Source organism: Hypanus sabinus, chromosome 12 (genome assembly GCF_030144855.1).
Source record: "Hypanus sabinus isolate sHypSab1 chromosome 12, sHypSab1.hap1, whole genome shotgun sequence".
Lineage (NCBI taxonomy): Eukaryota > Metazoa > Chordata > Chondrichthyes > Myliobatiformes > Dasyatidae > Hypanus > Hypanus sabinus.
In genome coordinates this window covers 111,142,176-111,160,434 of record NC_082717.1, presented here as the reverse complement: position 1 = coordinate 111,160,434, position 18,259 = coordinate 111,142,176, and the positions used below count along the sequence as shown (strand labels likewise).

The 18,259-nt window shown below is 40.1% G+C and overlaps 1 protein-coding gene across 7 annotated transcripts in view; it reads right to left on the bottom strand.

The window, feature by feature from the left end:
* wdr27 (WD repeat domain 27) overlaps positions 1-18,259 on the bottom strand; it is a 575,048-nt gene that overhangs the window by 471,255 nt on the left and 85,534 nt on the right. For all 7 annotated transcript variants that reach the window (XM_059986745.1, XM_059986748.1, XM_059986747.1 and 4 more), the window contains exons 19-20: positions 14,394-14,527; positions 5,138-5,235 (exon numbers count right to left, since the gene is read on the bottom strand). In XM_059986745.1, coding sequence (XP_059842728.1) covers positions 5,138-5,235; positions 14,394-14,527 — 232 coding nt within the window. The remainder of the gene's footprint in view (positions 1-5,137; positions 5,236-14,393; positions 14,528-18,259) is intronic.

Below are 18,259 nucleotides of genomic sequence, written 5' to 3'. Positions count from 1 at the left end.
AGACTGATGCAAAGTACCAACTAAGTTCATCTGCCATTTCTTTGTCCCCCATGACTACCTCACCAGCCTCATTTTCCAGCGGTCCAATATCAACTCTAACTCTATATAAATAAAAAACTTTTAGTATCCTGCTTTATTTTATTGGCTAGTTTGCCCTAATGTTTCACTTTTTCCGCTCTTATTGCTTCTTTAGTTCCCCTTTTGTAGTATTTTAAAAGCTTTCTAACCATCCAACTTTCAACTCACTTTTGCTACCTTATATGCCCTTTCCGTGGTTTTTATGCAGTCCTTAACTTCTTTTGTTAACCATGGTTGCCTACCAGTTGAGAACAACTTCCTCTGTGCACCTTGTGAACAGCAACTTCAGCTATCTCTGCTCTGCTGTCATCCCTGCCAGTATCCCCCACCAATCCATCTGAACAACCTCCTCTCTCATGCCTCTGTAATTCCGATTCCATTGCAATACTGATATATCTGACTCAAATTGCAGCATGAATCCAAACATATTATGATCACTACATCCTAAGGGTTCCTTTACATTAAGCTCCCTAGTAAGATCTGGGTTATGACATAACATCCAATCTAAGACCATCTTTCCCCAAGTAGGCTCAAGCACAAACTGCTCTAAAAAGCTATCTTGTAAGCATTTAACAAATTCCCTCTTTTGTGGTCTGACACCAACCTGATTTTCCCAATTCTCCTGCATACTGAAGTCCCTCGTTACAATTGCGTCGTTACCCTTATTACATGCCTTTTCCAGCTCCCTTTGCAATCTCAACCTCACATCTTGGCTACTATTTGGAGGCCTATACATGATTCCCATAATGGTTATTTTACCCTTGCAGTTTCTTAACTCCATCCACAAAGATTCAACATTCTCTGACCCTATGTCACCTCTTTCTAAAGATGTAATTCCATCTCTTAACTGAACTACACCACCACCTATGCCTTCTTGCCTGTCCTTTCGATGCAAAGTATATCCTTTGATGTTAAGCTCTGAACTATGGCCTTCTTGTAAACACGATTCAATGATGCCCACAATGTTATACTGACCAATCTCTAATCACGCCACCTTATTCATTCACCTTATTCCAAATGCTACGTGCATTTAAATACAGCACCTTCAATCCTGCAGTCTTTGGCTTTTTGAATATTGCCTCTGTGGTACAATTTATCTCTCAGTTCTGTCTGCATTTGTACCCAATCATTGGCTTGTTCTTCCTTACATTCATGTTACTTGCATCATCTACTGCCGTACAGTCAGCCCTCCTTATCCGTGAGGGATTGGTTCTGGGATCCCTCACAGATACCAAAATTCGTGGATGCTCAAGTCCCTTATTCAACCTGTCTGAATGCGGTCGACCGTAGGACCCAGCGAAACCCCAGACCTTATTTAACCTGTCTCAGTGCAGTGGACATTAGGACCCGGCACCAGAACTCTGAATCTGCAGTGTTTCTGTCCTTGAAAATAGTCACGATCACGATTGAAAATAAAGTGGAAAAAATAAAGCGATCAGAAAGAGGTGAAACGTCATTGGTCACTGGAAAAGCATTAGGCTGGGTGAGGCCTGTCTAGCTCAAGAATTAGAGCACTGGTCTTGTCAAACCACGAGTTCGTGAGTTCAAGCCCGACTGGAGCCTCAATATTTAAAAAAAAAGAAAGAAAAAAAAGAAGAAAAGCATTAGGCTACATAGGTCAACAATCCAAACAATTTTAAAGGATAAAGTGAGAAAGGCTCTGCCCCGATGAAAGCTACAATTATTACTAAGCAATGCAGTTGTTTAATTATTGGATTTTTAGGTTTTGGGTTTTTGACCCCCCACGTCACTGGATCGAACTCGGGAACTTCCTGAGCCTGGCTCTGAAACATACGTTAAGTGTTTTATATGCATAGAAAGGTAAAATATATATCATATGCTAAGACAAATATTTGACTAACTGATACTAAATAATACCGGATCTACCTGTTCCAACTTACTTAGTAAGAGAACTCCCAATTTTTTTCTATCCCAATCCACAATAACCCATGCACATCCTCCTGTATACTTTAAATAATCTCTAGATTACTTATAATACCTAAAACAATGTAAATGCTATGTAAAATAGTTGTTATATTGCATTGTTTAGGGAATAACAGCAAGAAAAAAAGGTCTGTATATGCTCCAGCAATAAGTGCTGGAAGAGCACTTCCTGGTTTTCGCGATTCACAGTTGGTTGAATTCATGCATGCGGAATTCGCGGGTAAGGAGGGCCGACTGCAATAGTTTGGAAGGAGGATGGGAACCAGTATGATAGAGCTGAGGATGAGCCAGCTCAAAACATTCAAACATCCCAGCCAAAGAAAACATCACATCTGCATTTACCCTGTCAAGCCCTATAAAGTTTTGCAGTAGAAAGCACTGTGTCCAATTCTTGGCACTGCACTTCGGGAAGGGTATGAAACTTTTGAAGAAGTTCCAGGAATATAGAATTATAGATCTGGGTAGATAGGAGTGGCTGGATTCGTTTTTAAAGCAATGGCCATGAGGAATCACAGAGTTGCAAAGCACAGCAGATCCTTTCTCCCTATCATGATAGTACCCGAACTTTGAAACAGCAGTCCTAAACTAAAAGACTTGAAAGACATGCTTAAAATCATGAGGGATTTGCACAGAATAAGAATTCCCTTAAAAAGATTTAAAAAATAGCCAAAAGAATTATGGAGAAATAGTTTTTCAGATCAAATGCTTGGGAATTTGCCTGCTGGATTAATGGAATGCATTCAACAGTTGTTGTTGAAAGGGAATTGGATTATTTACACAAATGGAAAGTGATTGCAGGGATGTCAACTAAAAAGCAGAGGATAGGACTAACTGGAATCCTCTTTGAAAGACATAATGCAGACACAGGTTGAATGGGCTCCTTTTGTGCTGCATATTATATCTGTGCTTAAAAGTATTTCATGGCACATTTTCTGCTGAAGACACAATTTTCTGCCACACAGATTCTGCAACCTGGAACTACACCTTGCAGTTTTGGATTGGGAACCATCAGATAATTTCCTTAGGTAGGAAAAAACAACCCTTACTCATGGTATATATTTATGGGGATCAGCCCCACAATGAAAGCCATGATGTAGTTCTAAGCACATTAAAATAACAATACATCATGAATTAAATTATCTAGTAAACAGTTCTTAATTATTCATTTTAATTTAATAGTGATTGTGATATTTCTGGTGTTTCTAATTAAAGCTTTATTGGAGTTTATTCCAGATTTTTGATCTTATGGAGTTGACTGACATTTTTTTTAATTTTTCATTCCAAATTATACTACATTCTGCTGTGACATTAGGAATGCCACATTAAGACATTAAGAACGAAAAGTGCAGAATGACTTGTATAAGGAAGACAACATATAAATGCAATGACACTTGAAAATGGGTTTTGTTAGGTCCTAGGTCCAGTGATAAACCGTTCCACCCATTTGTGGTCATCTCAGAGGATATTTTTCTTCTTGTCTCCACAACAAAACAAAAAAGGTGGCCAGAGCATTTTGCCATCTTCCTGTTCAAGCCAATGTTAAAATTTCCTTGTTACCACTAAAAAAAATACAGAATCCTCCCAGCATCTTCCAACATCTCTCTCATCCATTGCCGCCAACAATAAAACAGAACAACATAACATTCACCTCAAAGATGGTGGAAATCCATGCAAAATACTGTAGGAACTCAGCAGGACAGGCACCAACTACGGAGAGGAATAGAGCTGATGTTTCAGGCCAAAAGCCTTCATCAGGACTGGAAAGGAAGGGATAAGAAGCCAGAATAAGAAGGTAGGGGAGGGAGGGAGGGGAAGAAGAACAAGTTAGAAGATGATAGTGAACACGAGGAAATCTGCAGATGCTGGAAATTCAAACAACACACACAAAATGCTTGTGGAACACAGCAGGCCAGGCAGCATCTATAAGGAGAAGCACTGTCGATGTTTTGGGCCGAGACCCTTCGTGAGGTGATAGGTGAAACCAGGTGAGGAAGGGGGGGATGAAATGAGAAGGTTGGAGGTGATAGGTGGAAAAGGTAAAGGGGTGAAGAGGGAATCTGATAGGAGAGGAGAGTGAACCATTACATAAAGTGAAGGAGGAAGGCCACCAGAAGAAGGTGATAGGCAGGTGAGAACTGAAGAGGTAAGAGGGGTACCAGAACAGGGAATGGAAGGGGAGAGAAGTGGGGATGGGAGGAAAACCTGATTAGAGTAGGGTTAAAATAAGGAGTTGCTGGACAGGCTGTCAAGGACTGTTCCACACTGCATCTCAATTAATAAATAAATTTATTACCAGAAGTTAGGGAAATCGATGTCCATGTCATCCGGTTGGAGACTACCTAGACAGAATATCACTCTGCCTCTTAAGCTATTTGCAGGCCACCAATATTCAAGAATGACAACCTATGTCCTGCATTTCAGAACTAATTAGTTCCATGAAGCATAGAGGCAATTTCATGTGACAAGTACAATTATTATTTTGCTTCTCTTTGGATTCATGCAGATCTAAAAGAACGCAGAATGACTGCAGTGCCAGAAATCTTGAGGGTTGCTAACTGAGAATAGGGCTACAAATTTCTTCAAAGAAATTTTGGACTATCAAGGTTTCCAACCCAAGCTAAAGCCAGGGATAATAGGTACTGGAGTGCATTTCCCACTGCTCTCTAGCTTGGCAAGTAATTTGCAAATACAAAGCAGTATTGCTTTAATTTGCTAAAAATAGTCAAGAAAAAAAGCACTCTCCAATGTTTGCTTTCTTTCGGGAGAGAGAAAAAAAAGAGATGATGGTCCAAGCACATGTTTTCTCTATTGATGAAACTGGAGCAAACACCCATGGTGTGCACTAGACTTGAGGCAAAGAAAATCTGGCATTAAGTTATTTATCTTGGCAACTATGTAGAAACCTAAAGCAGCCAAAATGTTATTGCAAAGGCTATAATTCATGACTTCTCCATTCCATCTCTCTTGATAGAGGAATGAACAGTGGAGAAATTTTGCTTTTGGTGCACTAGATTTGATTTCATATTTTTTTTAAAAATTTAAGACAAAGTAGTCTGAGCAACACACAACTCGAATCCCATTACACATAAACATCGTATGTACAGCAAAAGGATACAGGAGTAGAAGTCATTCACTGCAGAGAGGCAACTGATTTCCTGTGTGGCAGCCATCTTGAACTTGCCAACCAATTTGTGTTTGCTCTTCTTTCTATAACTAAACAAACAGGGTTTGTCATTTAAAAAAAAAGTTAAATTTACCACGTGGCATTTTTACTTTTGAAATACTTCACTGGAGGTTGTTCTCAGGCCATTTGTGAGAGGTAGAGGGGGTACAGGAAGTGTCTGGAGTAGGCAGCCCTCAAGAATGCCACAGAGTTCAGAGTGATAACATTTGTGCTCTTAGCCTGAAGAAGAAATCTTACCTGTCTATTAGTGGCCATGGCAAACACAAGTAGTACAAGCACAGTATTCATGAATATTGTGCCTGCTTAAAGCATACAAATTCATTATTGCATTGGATTTATTGGAAATGAAGATATATGTAACATTAGTCTTTTTTGCTTCAAATTTCCATCTGCCAATGTAGACCTTTGTTTTTAAAGCAACCTAATGAAACTGACATTCTCTGATTTCTGCTGAGTGAAGATAAATTGAGATCCAGCACCTTCTATATAGAAAAGTCTACTCTTCTCAGATCTTCCTAAAACATTTCCCATCTCACATTAAAGCTGTGCTTTCTAGTTCTAGACTCCCTTTCCCTGGAATAAAGATTCTATCAATACCATGGTCCGTTGATGCTCACTTAATCAAGAGCACGAGGAGAATGTTGCAGGATTCCAAAACTAATTCAAGTACAGTCTCTGCAAGGATAATGTATAGAGAATGCATTTTTTAGTAATTCACTAAGAGTTTCAGGAGATTTGGACTGTCACCTAAAACACTCAAAAATTTCTACAAATGTACCCTGGAAAGCATTCTGACTGGCTGCATCACTGTCTGGTTTGGGATTACTGCATAAGATCGTAATAAGCTGCAGAGAGTTGTAAAATTTGTCAGCTCCATCATGGTCACTAGCCTCCACAGTATCCAAGGCATCTTCAAGCAGTGGTACCTCAAAAAGGCAGTATCCATCATTAAGGAACCCCACCACCAAGGACATTCCCACTTCTCATGGTTACCATAAGGAAGGAGGTACAGAAGCCTGAAGGCACACACTCAGCAATTCAGGAACAGCTTCTTCCTCTCTGTTGTCCAATTTCTGAATGGTCACTGAAATCATTAATATTACCTCACTACATTTTTATTTTTGTTCTTGCACTACTTATTCAATTTAACCATTATATATATATAGATATAAACACACACAACTTAGTATAATTCAGTTGTTTCCTCTATTATCATAATCACATATTATCATGTACTACTATCATCATTATCATCATTGCATTGTACTACTGCCACAAAGTTAACAAATTTCACATGTGCTTGTGATATTAAATTTGGTTCTGATTTTAATCTCAATCAATTTATTGAAAATTCACAATAGACCAAGAAATAAAAACAATCCCCAAACCCAAGGCATATGTGATTATGAATATACCACTACGCTCTCTTCAAAATAAATCTTACACATTTGTCCTTTTTTAGTAACTAAGCAAATGCTAATGGTCCTACTCAAGATAGACAAGGTACAGAAGGCTCGCATCAAAATATATCAACTTTAGTAGTGCTCAAGTTTGTAGGAAACAAAGGGCAGTAAAGTAATAAGAAGTTTCCCCCCTTTAGTAATAATTATCAGAAATGTCTCCGATTTGCGATTGATTATAACCAAATTTCAATACCCTGACAATGTACTGCCAACTTGGTCTTAATCTAGTCCTGGTATTAGTTTTATTGACATCTTACTTTCAAACTGTATTTACAGTATTGTGCAAAAGTCTTAGGCACTCGAGTTTTATATATAAATTTTGTTTTAGATGTTTATTTTTTGTCTTCTGCATTAGTGTGTCAGCAGAAAACAGCAAATTTTAGATTTCCAAACATTAATTTTCCAAAAAATAAATGTTGCAGAGAAAGGTTTGTATTTCATTAAAGATAGTAATATATTAAATAGCAGGCCGCTTTTCAAATGTAAAATATTGCTGACTTTATAGGCATGATTCAACAAAGATAATAAACAGGACGCTCATGATCAGTGACATAATTAATTGAATGAACTAAACTGATCAACTGAAACAGAAAGGAGTGTAGAAGGAATCAAATTAGGCAAAGGACAACTAAACTAAAAGGTGAGGGTGTGATAGATGTGACAGTTTAACCTTCAAATCATCAGTTCTTACACCATGGCAAGAGTGAGCATAACAAGACACAAGGTGGTCATCCTGCATCAACAAAGTCCCTCCCAAGGAGAAATCTTGCAGTAGACAAGAACTTGAAGGTATACTGCCAAGCTCTTCTAAAGACACACAAGGAAACGGGCATTGCTGAGGACCAGAAATGCAGTGGTTGGCCAAGGAAACTGAGTACAGCAGACAAGAGATACGTCAAATTGATGTCCCTTCTAAAGTGTAAGAAATCTAGTACAGTCCTTTACAGTCTGGAGAGGTTTTGTCAGAAGTGGCCTTCGTGGAAGAGATACTGGCAAAAAGCAATTCTTCCAATTTGGAAACAAAACCAAGACACTCAACTACACACAAAAACTCAAGGACCTACATGATAAACAATAGCGGCAAGTGCTCTGAACTGATGAGCCAAAATGTGTCATTTTTGGCTCAAACAGGATGCACTTTGTCCATAGAAGAGCATGAGAACACTATATGGATGGATGTCTGCAGCCAACAGTGAAGCACAGCAGAGGTTCCCTGCAGGCCTGGGGCTGCACATCTTCAAACAGAGTTGGTGATCTGGTCAGAATTAATGGAATCCTCATTGCTGAGAAGTACAAGCAGATTCTCAGTCATCACGCTATACCATGAGGGAGGCATCTGATCGGTCCTAACTTCATTCTGCAGCAGGACAATGACCCCAAACACACGGGCAAGATCATAAAGAAATAACTCAGTGAAAAGACGAACAAGGAGTTCTGCAACAGATGGTATGTTCTCCACAGAGCTCTGAACTCAACATCAAAGATGCTTGGTATTACTTGGAGAGCAGAAGCAAGCAAGGCAGCCAAAGTCCACAGAACTGTGGCAAGATGTCCAATATAGTTGAAACAACCTACCAGCCGATTTTCTTATAAAATGCATGACAGAGTAGCTAAGAGAATTGATGCAGTTTTAAAGGCAAAGGGTGGCCACACCAAATATTGATTTGATTTAGATTTTTTTAATATTTACCCCTATTGTATTTTTTAATATTTAGAAACTTTTCATTTTATTATTTTTGAAAACATCTTTGTTTTACAGAATTTATTTATGTGTCTAAGTCTTCTGCACAGAATTGTACCCTAATGAAAATAAAGGTAAGGAAAGATACAAAAGTAGAACATAGAATAGTACAGCACATTACAGGCCCTTCGGCCCACAATGTTGTGCCGACCCTCAAACCCTGCCTCCCATATAACCCCCCACCTTAAATTCCTCCATATACCTGTCTAGTAGTCTCTTAAACTTCACTAGTGTATCTGCCTCCACCACTGACTCAGGCAGTGCATTCCACACACCAACCACTCTCTGAGTGAAAAACCTTACTCTGATATCCCCCTTGAATTTCCCTCCCCTTACCTTAAAGCCATGTCCTTTTGTATTGAGCATTGGTGCCCTAGGGAAGAGGCGCTGGCTGTCCACTCTGTCTATTCCTCTTAATATCTTGTACACCTCTATCATGTCTCCTCTCATCCTCCTTCTCTCCAAAGAGTAAAGCCCTAGCTCCTTTAATCTCATCATAATCCACACTCTCTAAACCAGGCAGCATCCTGGTAAATCTCCTCTGTACCCTTTCCAATGCTTCCACATCCTTCCTATAGTGAGGCAACCAGAACTGGACACAGTACTCCAAGTGTGGCCTAACTAGAGTTTTATAGAGCTGCATCATTACATCGTATCTCTTAAACTCTATCCCTTGACTTATGAAAGCTGACACCCCATAAGCTTTCTTAACTACCCTATCTACCTGTGAGGCAACTTTCAGGGATCTGTGGACATGTACCCCCAGATCCCTCTGCTCCTCCACACTACCAAGTACCCTGCCATTTACTTTGTACTCTGCCTTGGAGTTTGTCCTTCCAAAGTGTACCACCTCACACTTCTCCGGGTTGAACTCCATCTACCACTTCTCAGCCCACTTCTACATCCTATCAATGTCTCTCTGAAACCTTCGACAATCCTCTACACTAGCTACAACACCACCAACCTTTGTGTCGTCTACAAACTTGCCAACTCACCCTTCTACCCCCACATCTAGGTCGTTAATAAAAATCACAAAAAGTAGAGGTCCCAGAACAAAGTAATTGCCAAACAAAATGAATAGTGGTATCCAATCATTGCTTTTGAGAAGAGTAACAGATGGACTCAGTAGTGTGAGGTGAGCATCTTCCAGCTTTCATGTAACTGCAATTAGTTTGTACACCACTCAATTCTAAATTAATTATTTCAGTAGTAAGCAGTAAAATTATAAAAATCAATATAAATCCATACCCAGGAGTATAGTTTTGGCAGTCAAGTTTGACTATAGAGCCAATAAACACTCATTGGTATTATAATTTATACCATTAGTTGAACTAATCATGAAGTACTTAGCCACTACGAAGAGTAAGATAGCATGTTGCAATCTTGGGAAACTAACCCAAGCACTCAATTCCAAACTATTACTCACTGAGGTCATGGGCAGGAGATAGCAATAAGCACAAATGGAGTTTCAGGGTTATAAGCATTCAAATGAACTCAGTATCATTAAGGTGTTGTGGATTCCCTACGAGGCTGTCAGAAGAACATAAAGCTTTATCTCTTAAAAAGGAGCAACACACAAAATGCTGGAGGAACTCAGCAGGCCAGGCAGCATCTATGGAAAGGAGTAAACAGTCAACGTTTCAGGCTGTGACCCTTCATCAGAACTGGAAAAAAGATGAGAAGTTAGAGCAAACAGGTGGGGGGGAGGGAGGGAAGTAACAAGTATAAGGTTGTGGGAGATAGATGAAACTGAGAGAGGGAAAGGGGAAGGAGCACCAGAGGGAAGTTAATAGTACGTAAGGAGATGAAGTGAAAGAGGGAAATGAGAATGAGAACGGTGAAGGGCTGGGCAATTACCGGAAATTCGAGAAATCGATGTTCATTCCATTAGGTTGGAGACTACCCAGACAAAATTTAAGCTATTGCTCCTCCAACCGAAGTGTGACCTCACTGTGGCAGTTGAGGAAGCCATGGACTGACTGACATGTCAGAATGGGAATGAGAAGTAGAACTGAAGTAGGTGACTACCAGGAGATCCCATTTTTTCTGACTGACAGAACATAGGTGCTTGGCAAAGTGGTCTCCCAATCTGTGTCAGGTAAAAAGGAGGTCAGTGTGCTCAAGATGTCTATATTTGGTATTTTGAAAGGTCTATCTAATTAGCCATATGCTTTCTCTACATCTCATCTCTGTGTCTTTCCAGAAAACAGCAAATGCATCATTTCCAAATGTTTTACATTTTCCCTTTCAAAAAGTTACAATTAGAACATAGAAATCTACAGCACATTACAGGCCCTTCACTGTAGTGTTGTGCCAACCATGTATCCTTCTCTAGAAATTGCCTAGAATTTCCCTACAGCAAAGCCCTTTACTTTTCTCAGCTTCATGTACTTAAGAGCCTCTTCAGCAACCGTACTGTATCCGCTTCTAGCACAGGTGCTGACAGTTCATTCCATGCACCCACCACTCTCTTTGTGAAAGACTTACCACTGACATTCCCTTCTGTACCTCCCCAAGCACCCTAAAACTAAACCCCTTGTGTTAGCCATTTCAGCCCTGGGAAAATGCCTCTATCTATACACATGATCAATGTCTCTCATCATCTTATACACTTCTATCCAGTCACCTCTCATCCTCTGTCACTCCAAGGAGAAAAGGCCAATTTCATTCAACCTAGTCTCAGAAGGCATGCTCTCCAATCCAGGCAACCTCCTTGTAAATCTTCTCTGCACTCTCTCTCTATGGTATCCATATCCTTCCTGTGATGAGGTGACCAGAACTGAACATAGGACTCCAAGTGGGGTCTGACCAAGGTCTTATATAGCTGTAACATTACCTCATGGCTCTTGAACTCATTCTCATGGTGGATGAAGGCCAACACACCATACACTTTCTTAACAATGTCAACCTGCACAGCAGTTTTGAGTGTCCTAAGGATATGGACCCCAAGATCTCTCTGATCCTCTGCACTGCCAAATGCCTTACCATATTCTGTTTTCAAAGTTGACCTACCAAAATGAACCATTTCACACTTCTCTGGGTTGAACTCCATCAGCCACTTCTCAGCTCAGTTCTGCATCCCATCGATGTCCCGCTGTAACCTCTAACGACCCTCCAGAGTGTCCACAACACCCACAACCTTTGTGTCATCAGCAAACTTAGTAATCCACTCATCTACTTTTTCATCCAAGTCATGTATAAAAATCACAAAGAGGAGGGATCCCAGAACAGACCCCTGCAGAACACCACTAGTCACTGACCTCTATGCAGAATACAAACCATCTACAACCATTCTTTGCCTTCTGTGGACAAGCTAATTCTGGATCCACAAAGCAATGCCTCCTTGGATCCCATGCTTCCTTACTTTCTGAAGGTGCCTTTCATAGGGAACCTTATCAAATGCCTTATTGAAATCCATATACACCGCTCTACTTTCAATGTGTTTTGTTACATCCTCGAATAATTCAATCAGGCTTGTAAGGCATGGCCTGCCCTTAACAAAGCCATGCTGACTATCCCTAATCAGATTACGTCTCTCCAAATGCTCACAAATCCTGCCATTCGGGATCTTCTCCAACAACTTGCCCACGACTAAAGTAAGACTCACTGGTCTATAATTTCCTGGGTTATGTCTACTCCCTTTCTTGAACAAGGGAACAACATTTGCAACCCTCCAATCCTCTGGTACTTCTCCCATCCCCGCTGATGATGCAAAAAAATCATCTCCAGAGGCTCAGCAATCTCCTCCTTTGCTTCCCACAGTAGCCTGAGGTATATCTTGTCCAGACCCTGCAACTTATCTAACTTAATGCTTTTCAAAAGCTCCAGCACATCCTCTTTTATAATGTCTATATGCTCAAGCATTTCAGTCTGCTGTAAGTCATCCCCACAATTGCCAAGGTCCTTTTCTCTGGTGAATACTGAAGAAAGGTATTCATTAAGTATCTCCACCACCTCCTCCTGCTCCATGCACACGTTTTTACTATCCCACCTGATTGGTCCTATTCTCACATGGCTCATCTGCTTGCTCTTCACATACTTGTAGAATGCCTTGGGATTTTCCTTAATTCTGTTCACCAAGGCCTTCTCACAGCCCCTTTTAGCTCTCCTAATTTAATTCTTAAGCTCCTCCCTGGCAACCTTGTAATTTTCTAGAGTTCTAACAGTATCTAGTTTCTGGGACGTTCAGTAACCTTTTCTTCCTAACCAGATTTTCTACTTCTTTTGTACACCATGGTTCTTTAACCCTACCATCCTTTCCCTGCCTCAATGGAACATACCTACACAGAACGCCAGGCAAATGTTCCATGAAGATTTGCCACATTTCTACCGTGCATTTCCCTGAGAACATCTGTTCCCAATTTATGCTCCCAAGTTTCTGCCTAATAGAATCATATTTCCCCCTACCCCAGTTAAATACTTTCCCAAATTATCTGCTTCTATCCCTCTCCAGCACTGTGGTAAAGGAGATAGAGTTGTGATCACTACCTCCATAATGCTCTCCCACCAAGAGATCTGACAGCTGACCAGTTTCATTTCCCAATACCAGATCAAGTACAGCTTCTCCTCTAGTTAAATGTGCTTCCACAAACATCTCCAAATTCAAACAAAGCAATGTGTTTATCACAATATTTTAGATCAGTATAGTAAAGGGGAAACTATTTACCCATATCTATTTTGTCAAAACTCTTATTAGAGTCAAAGAGCACAGAAACATGCCTTCACCCATCTGGTCAATGCCAACCCGTTAAACACCTTTGCTTTAAATATTTCCAATGATCTAGCCTCCAGAATTCAACAACCTCTGCAAGGAGAACTGTTCCCTTATCTTGCACTGAGAATATAATTGGAGCTAGAAGGACCATTGTTGACTTATCTCACTACAGCTAGAAGCACAATGTTGCTTTCAATAGGAATTAAAGTGATATTTTTCAGAATCAGGTAAATCAAGACCTCCGCCATACAGGACATGCTCTCTTCTTCCTGTTACCATCAGAAAGCAGGTACAGCAGCATCAGGTCCTGCACCACCAGGGTCAGGAACAGTTATTACCCTTCAACGATCAGGCTCCTGAACCAGTGTCATTCACAACTCTGAACTGATCATTGTACACAACCTATCAATTCACTTTCAAGGATTCTGGAACTTATGTTCTCAGTACATTTATTTATTTATTATTATTTGTTTCTTTTTCTACTTCAGTTTACCTTCCTTTGCACAATGACAACAGTCTTTGTGTGTAGCTTTTTCATTGATTCAATTGTACTTCTTTGTTCTACTGCAAATGCCTGCAGATGACGCATTTCAGCGTAGTATTCGGTGACATACTGTATACTTGCCTTGATAATAAATTAACAACCGTGGCTGACAAGGGAAGTCAGAGTGCATAAAAGCAAAAGGATGGGCATAAAATATAGCAAAAATTAGTGGGAAACGAGAGCAATGGGAAGCTAGTAAAAACCAAGAGAAGACAACTAAAAATGGAAAGAAAAAATTAAATATGAAGGCAAGCGAGCCAATAAATAAAAGATACCAAAAGTTTTTCAGCTATGTAGTAGAGGAGGTACATTAGGGGTATTTAAGAAAATCTTTGATAGACATATGGATGATAGAAAAATATGAGGCTATATATAGGAGGAAAATGTTGGATTGATCTTAGACCAGGTCAGTAGATTGGCACAACATCATGGGCTGAAAGGCTGTACTGTTCTAACATAAAGGCAAAGAATTTAAAGTTACTGACCCTTTCCACAACTGATCCCCTATTCAGGACAGGCTTATGGACCTTCAGCTTCTTCCTCCTGTAGGCTGAGCCATAGGGCTTCTCTCCATGCTGTATAACTCTAAATTTGTTTCCATTTCAGACTAATTATATAAAATATATTTTCAAAGAGGGGAAAAGGAATGCCAAAATATGTTCCTTTCACCAACACCCCTCACTTTAATAACCTCATAAGAAAAATAATTGTCAAAGTAAACTTGCCTTTTAATGTCATCCCTGCTTGTATCCAAGTGGTATTTATGCAGCTGAAACTCAGATCCTGAAGAGAACAACAGAAATTTGTCCATATAATAGAACTGAGCTGATCGTGCTGGCCTTGAAAGTGTTTCCAGACCCTAACAGACAGAAAAACAAGCAGATATTTCTACCTCAATGAGTACAGAATTAAGAAAAACATCAGTATGGGTTGACGTACTAAATTGCTTTGGTTAAGATATCCCAGAAATGGTTTGGTTGATTTTCAACATGTTAATCAGGATGCTTATGATATTTATCCAGTAGTTCCAGCTCTTTTAAATCATGCTTTGGATATGGGCAGTGGGAGTAATGAACTCATAAGGCCATAAGACATAGGAGCAGAATTAGGCCATTCAGCCTATCAAGACTGCTCCGCCATTCCATCATGCTGATTTATTACCCCTCTCAAACCAATTCTCCTGCCTTCTCCCCATAACCCTTGAAGCCCTTGCTCATCAATTACCTATTAACTCCACTTTAAATATACCAATGACTTGGACGTCACTTGACACAGCCATCTGTGACAATAAGTTCCACAGATTCACCATCTTCTGACTGAAAAAATTTCCTCTCCCCTCTGTTGTAAAGGGACATCCTTCTATTCCGAGATTGTGCCCTCTGGCCCTAAACTTTCCTACTATAGGCAACATCCTCTCCTAGTCCACTCTCTCTAAACCTTTCAATATTCAATAGGTTTCAATGAGATCCCTCTTCATTCTTCTAAATTCCAGTGAGTACAGGCCCAGAGCCATCAAATGCTCTTCATCCCCTTTCGTTCCTGGGATCATTCTCATGAACCTCCTCTGGATCCCCTCCAACACCAGCACATCCTTTCTTAAGATAAGGGGCCTAAAACTGCTCACAATAGTCCAAGTACAACTGGACCAATACCTCATAAAGCCTCATTGTTTGACTGTTCTGTGGTATGAACTGGAAGCCATTTCTCCAAGAGATTCAGTGCTGCCACTAGTGGCTCTCAGGTTTTCCCATGGTAACAAGCAAAATCACAGTAACAGAGTTTTTGGGCACCATATACCAAGCTATGATGAAAATACAATTCAATATCTAACCCCTGGACACACATAACAAAAACATTGATCTGTTTTCACAGAAAATCTATTTTGAACATCAGACAAAACATTTTACTCTACAGCATAACAGAAAAAAACAACCACATTCCAGACAATAGTTTACATTAAGTGTATTGACTGAATCCTTTGAGAAAAAGTTGGATCAAGCATCAACTGAAACAGATTTGGTTACACAATTCTCAAGCCACATTAGAGCCGAACTTAATAAATGAAACATAATTGATGAAATGTTAAATTGATGCAACATTACATTAGTAGCCTTGATTCATATTTATGATAAACACCAGAGATCCTGCAGATGCTGGAAATCTAGAGCCACACACACACAGCCACAAAAATGAGCCGACATTTCAGGCCAAGACCCTTCATCATAAGGCCTGATGAATGGTCACTGCCTGAAATGTTGACTCTTCATTCCCCTCTATTTATACTGAGTTCCTCGGGGGGGGGGGGGGTCTGTGTGTGTGTGTGTGTGTGTGTGTGTGTGTGTGTGTGTGTGTGTGTGTCCCTCTCTCTCTTTTCATATTTATAATATTTGGATACCTTTTTGTTGCACAATTTTGAATAGGCAGTAAGAGAGGTTCAGTATACCTACATCTGGTTAAGAAAACAACAGACTGAATGGAGAATCAAGATGGGCCATAAATATGACAGTTCTTTTGTTCCAAAAAGCATAAAAGTTTTATTGTGAGCGCTCAATTATTATCCAATACTACAAATGGTCATTAATGTTCCAGAGTTTAGTAAATACTGGACATGGTGACTCTAACAAAATATTTGACACATCTTTGCGCCTGGTTCATTTCCTCTGGAGATGAAGTAAACTATGACAGCCAAATATATGGACTGTGGTAGAACAGGCCTGGTGAAGTTTTATTTCAATTATATTAAATTTCCAATGGTGACAGGACTCTAAATACTAATTAAGTACAATTAAATAAATATGCTGCCTACCAAATCTTTATAAATTTGCAAGACCCTTTTCTCGGAGTGAGTTATTACATTGTTCTGCCAATCCAAAACCAACCTTATAAACATTTCTAATAAATGGCACGACTTTAAAAAGATTTTCATTTTTACATATTTTGATGACATAAATGAAAATAGCTTTATTAATAGAGGTTTATATATTCCAACATTCAGCTAATCAATCACTGTGACTTCAACATGAATGTTGCATCTGCTTTGAATAAATATATACTTAGCAGGTTAGGCCAATTGTTTTCAAGGTCTTGTGAAGCACTTGGATTGCATTGTCAATTAGATGGAACATTTTAACTTTACCAGAGCAATCATGCCTACAGTTCTACTTTTATTTACCAGACATGACCTTAATTGAATTCTGTTTAATTCAGATGCATTTCACGCAAAATATTCAGAAATAACATGATAAATAAATCTGAAACTTTGCAAAGCAATTTGGATATTTGCTGTTTTGTGAGTAATTCGCTGGTGCCAAATTATGGGGCCCAGGAGTCCCATTACTGTGCACAGATGCAGATTCAGTATACCATGTTCATTTTTAGAAGTTGCCTCACTTTCATATGGGTCAGTTTGATTGGTCAAAGATGATGTAATGGAACTACAATTCATCTGGTAGGATGCACACAGCTGACAACAGGAAAGTTGTAATAATTCATTCATGCAGATCATGTTAAGATATTTTAAATTCAGTAAATCATCACTCACAGAAATAAGATTCTTTCTTCATGCACTTTCTAAAAAGACAATAGTAGACGTTACCTACCACCCCACTAGCTTCTGCATCCAGCACAAAATACTCCGGAACTTCCACCATCTCCAACAAGATCCAGTCACCAAGTACATCTTTCCCTTCCTCCCACTTTCTGCAGGGATCGCTCCCTACGCGACCCCGTTGTCTATTCGTCCCTCTCCACATCTCCCTCCTGGCACTTATCATTGCAAGCAGAACAAGTGTTACACCCTCTCTCTCACTACTATTCAGGGCCCCAAACAGTCCTTCCAGGTGAGCCAACATTTCACCTGTGAGTCTGTTAGGGTCATATACTGTGTCTGGTGTTCCCAATGTGGCCTCCTGTATATCAGTGAGACCCGATGTAGATTGGGAGACTATTTTTTCAAAGCATCTACATTCCATCTGCCAGAAAAACAGGATCTCCCAGGAGCCACCCATTTTAATTTCACTTCCCATTCCCATTTTGATGTGTCTATCCATGCCCTCCTCTACTGTTGCGATGATGTCACACTCAGATTGGAGAAACACCTCCTTATATTCCGTCTGGGTAGCCTCCAATCTGATGAACATTAATTTCTCAAACTTCTGCAAATGGCTCTGTCTCAAACCCCTCCACCATTCCCCATCCCCTTTTCCCTCTCTCACCTTATCTCATTGCCTCCTTCTGGTGCTCCTCCCCCTTTACTTTCTTCCATGGCCTTCTGTCCTCTCCTATCGGACACCCGACACCCACTTCTCCAGCCCTGCATCTCTTTCACCAATCAACTTCCCAGCTCTTTACTTCACCCCTCCCCCTTACAGGGTCACATATCACCTTGTGTTTGTCCCTCCACCCACCCCCCACCCCCCACTTTTCAACTCTGCCCTTCATTGTTTTCTCTCCAGTCCTGCCTTCGGGTCTCGGCCCAAAACATTGACTGTGTTCTTTTCCATAGATGCTGCCTGACCTGCTGATTTCCTCCATCATTTTGTGTGTGTTGCTTGGATTTCCGGCATCTGCAGATTTTCTCTTGTTTATTACA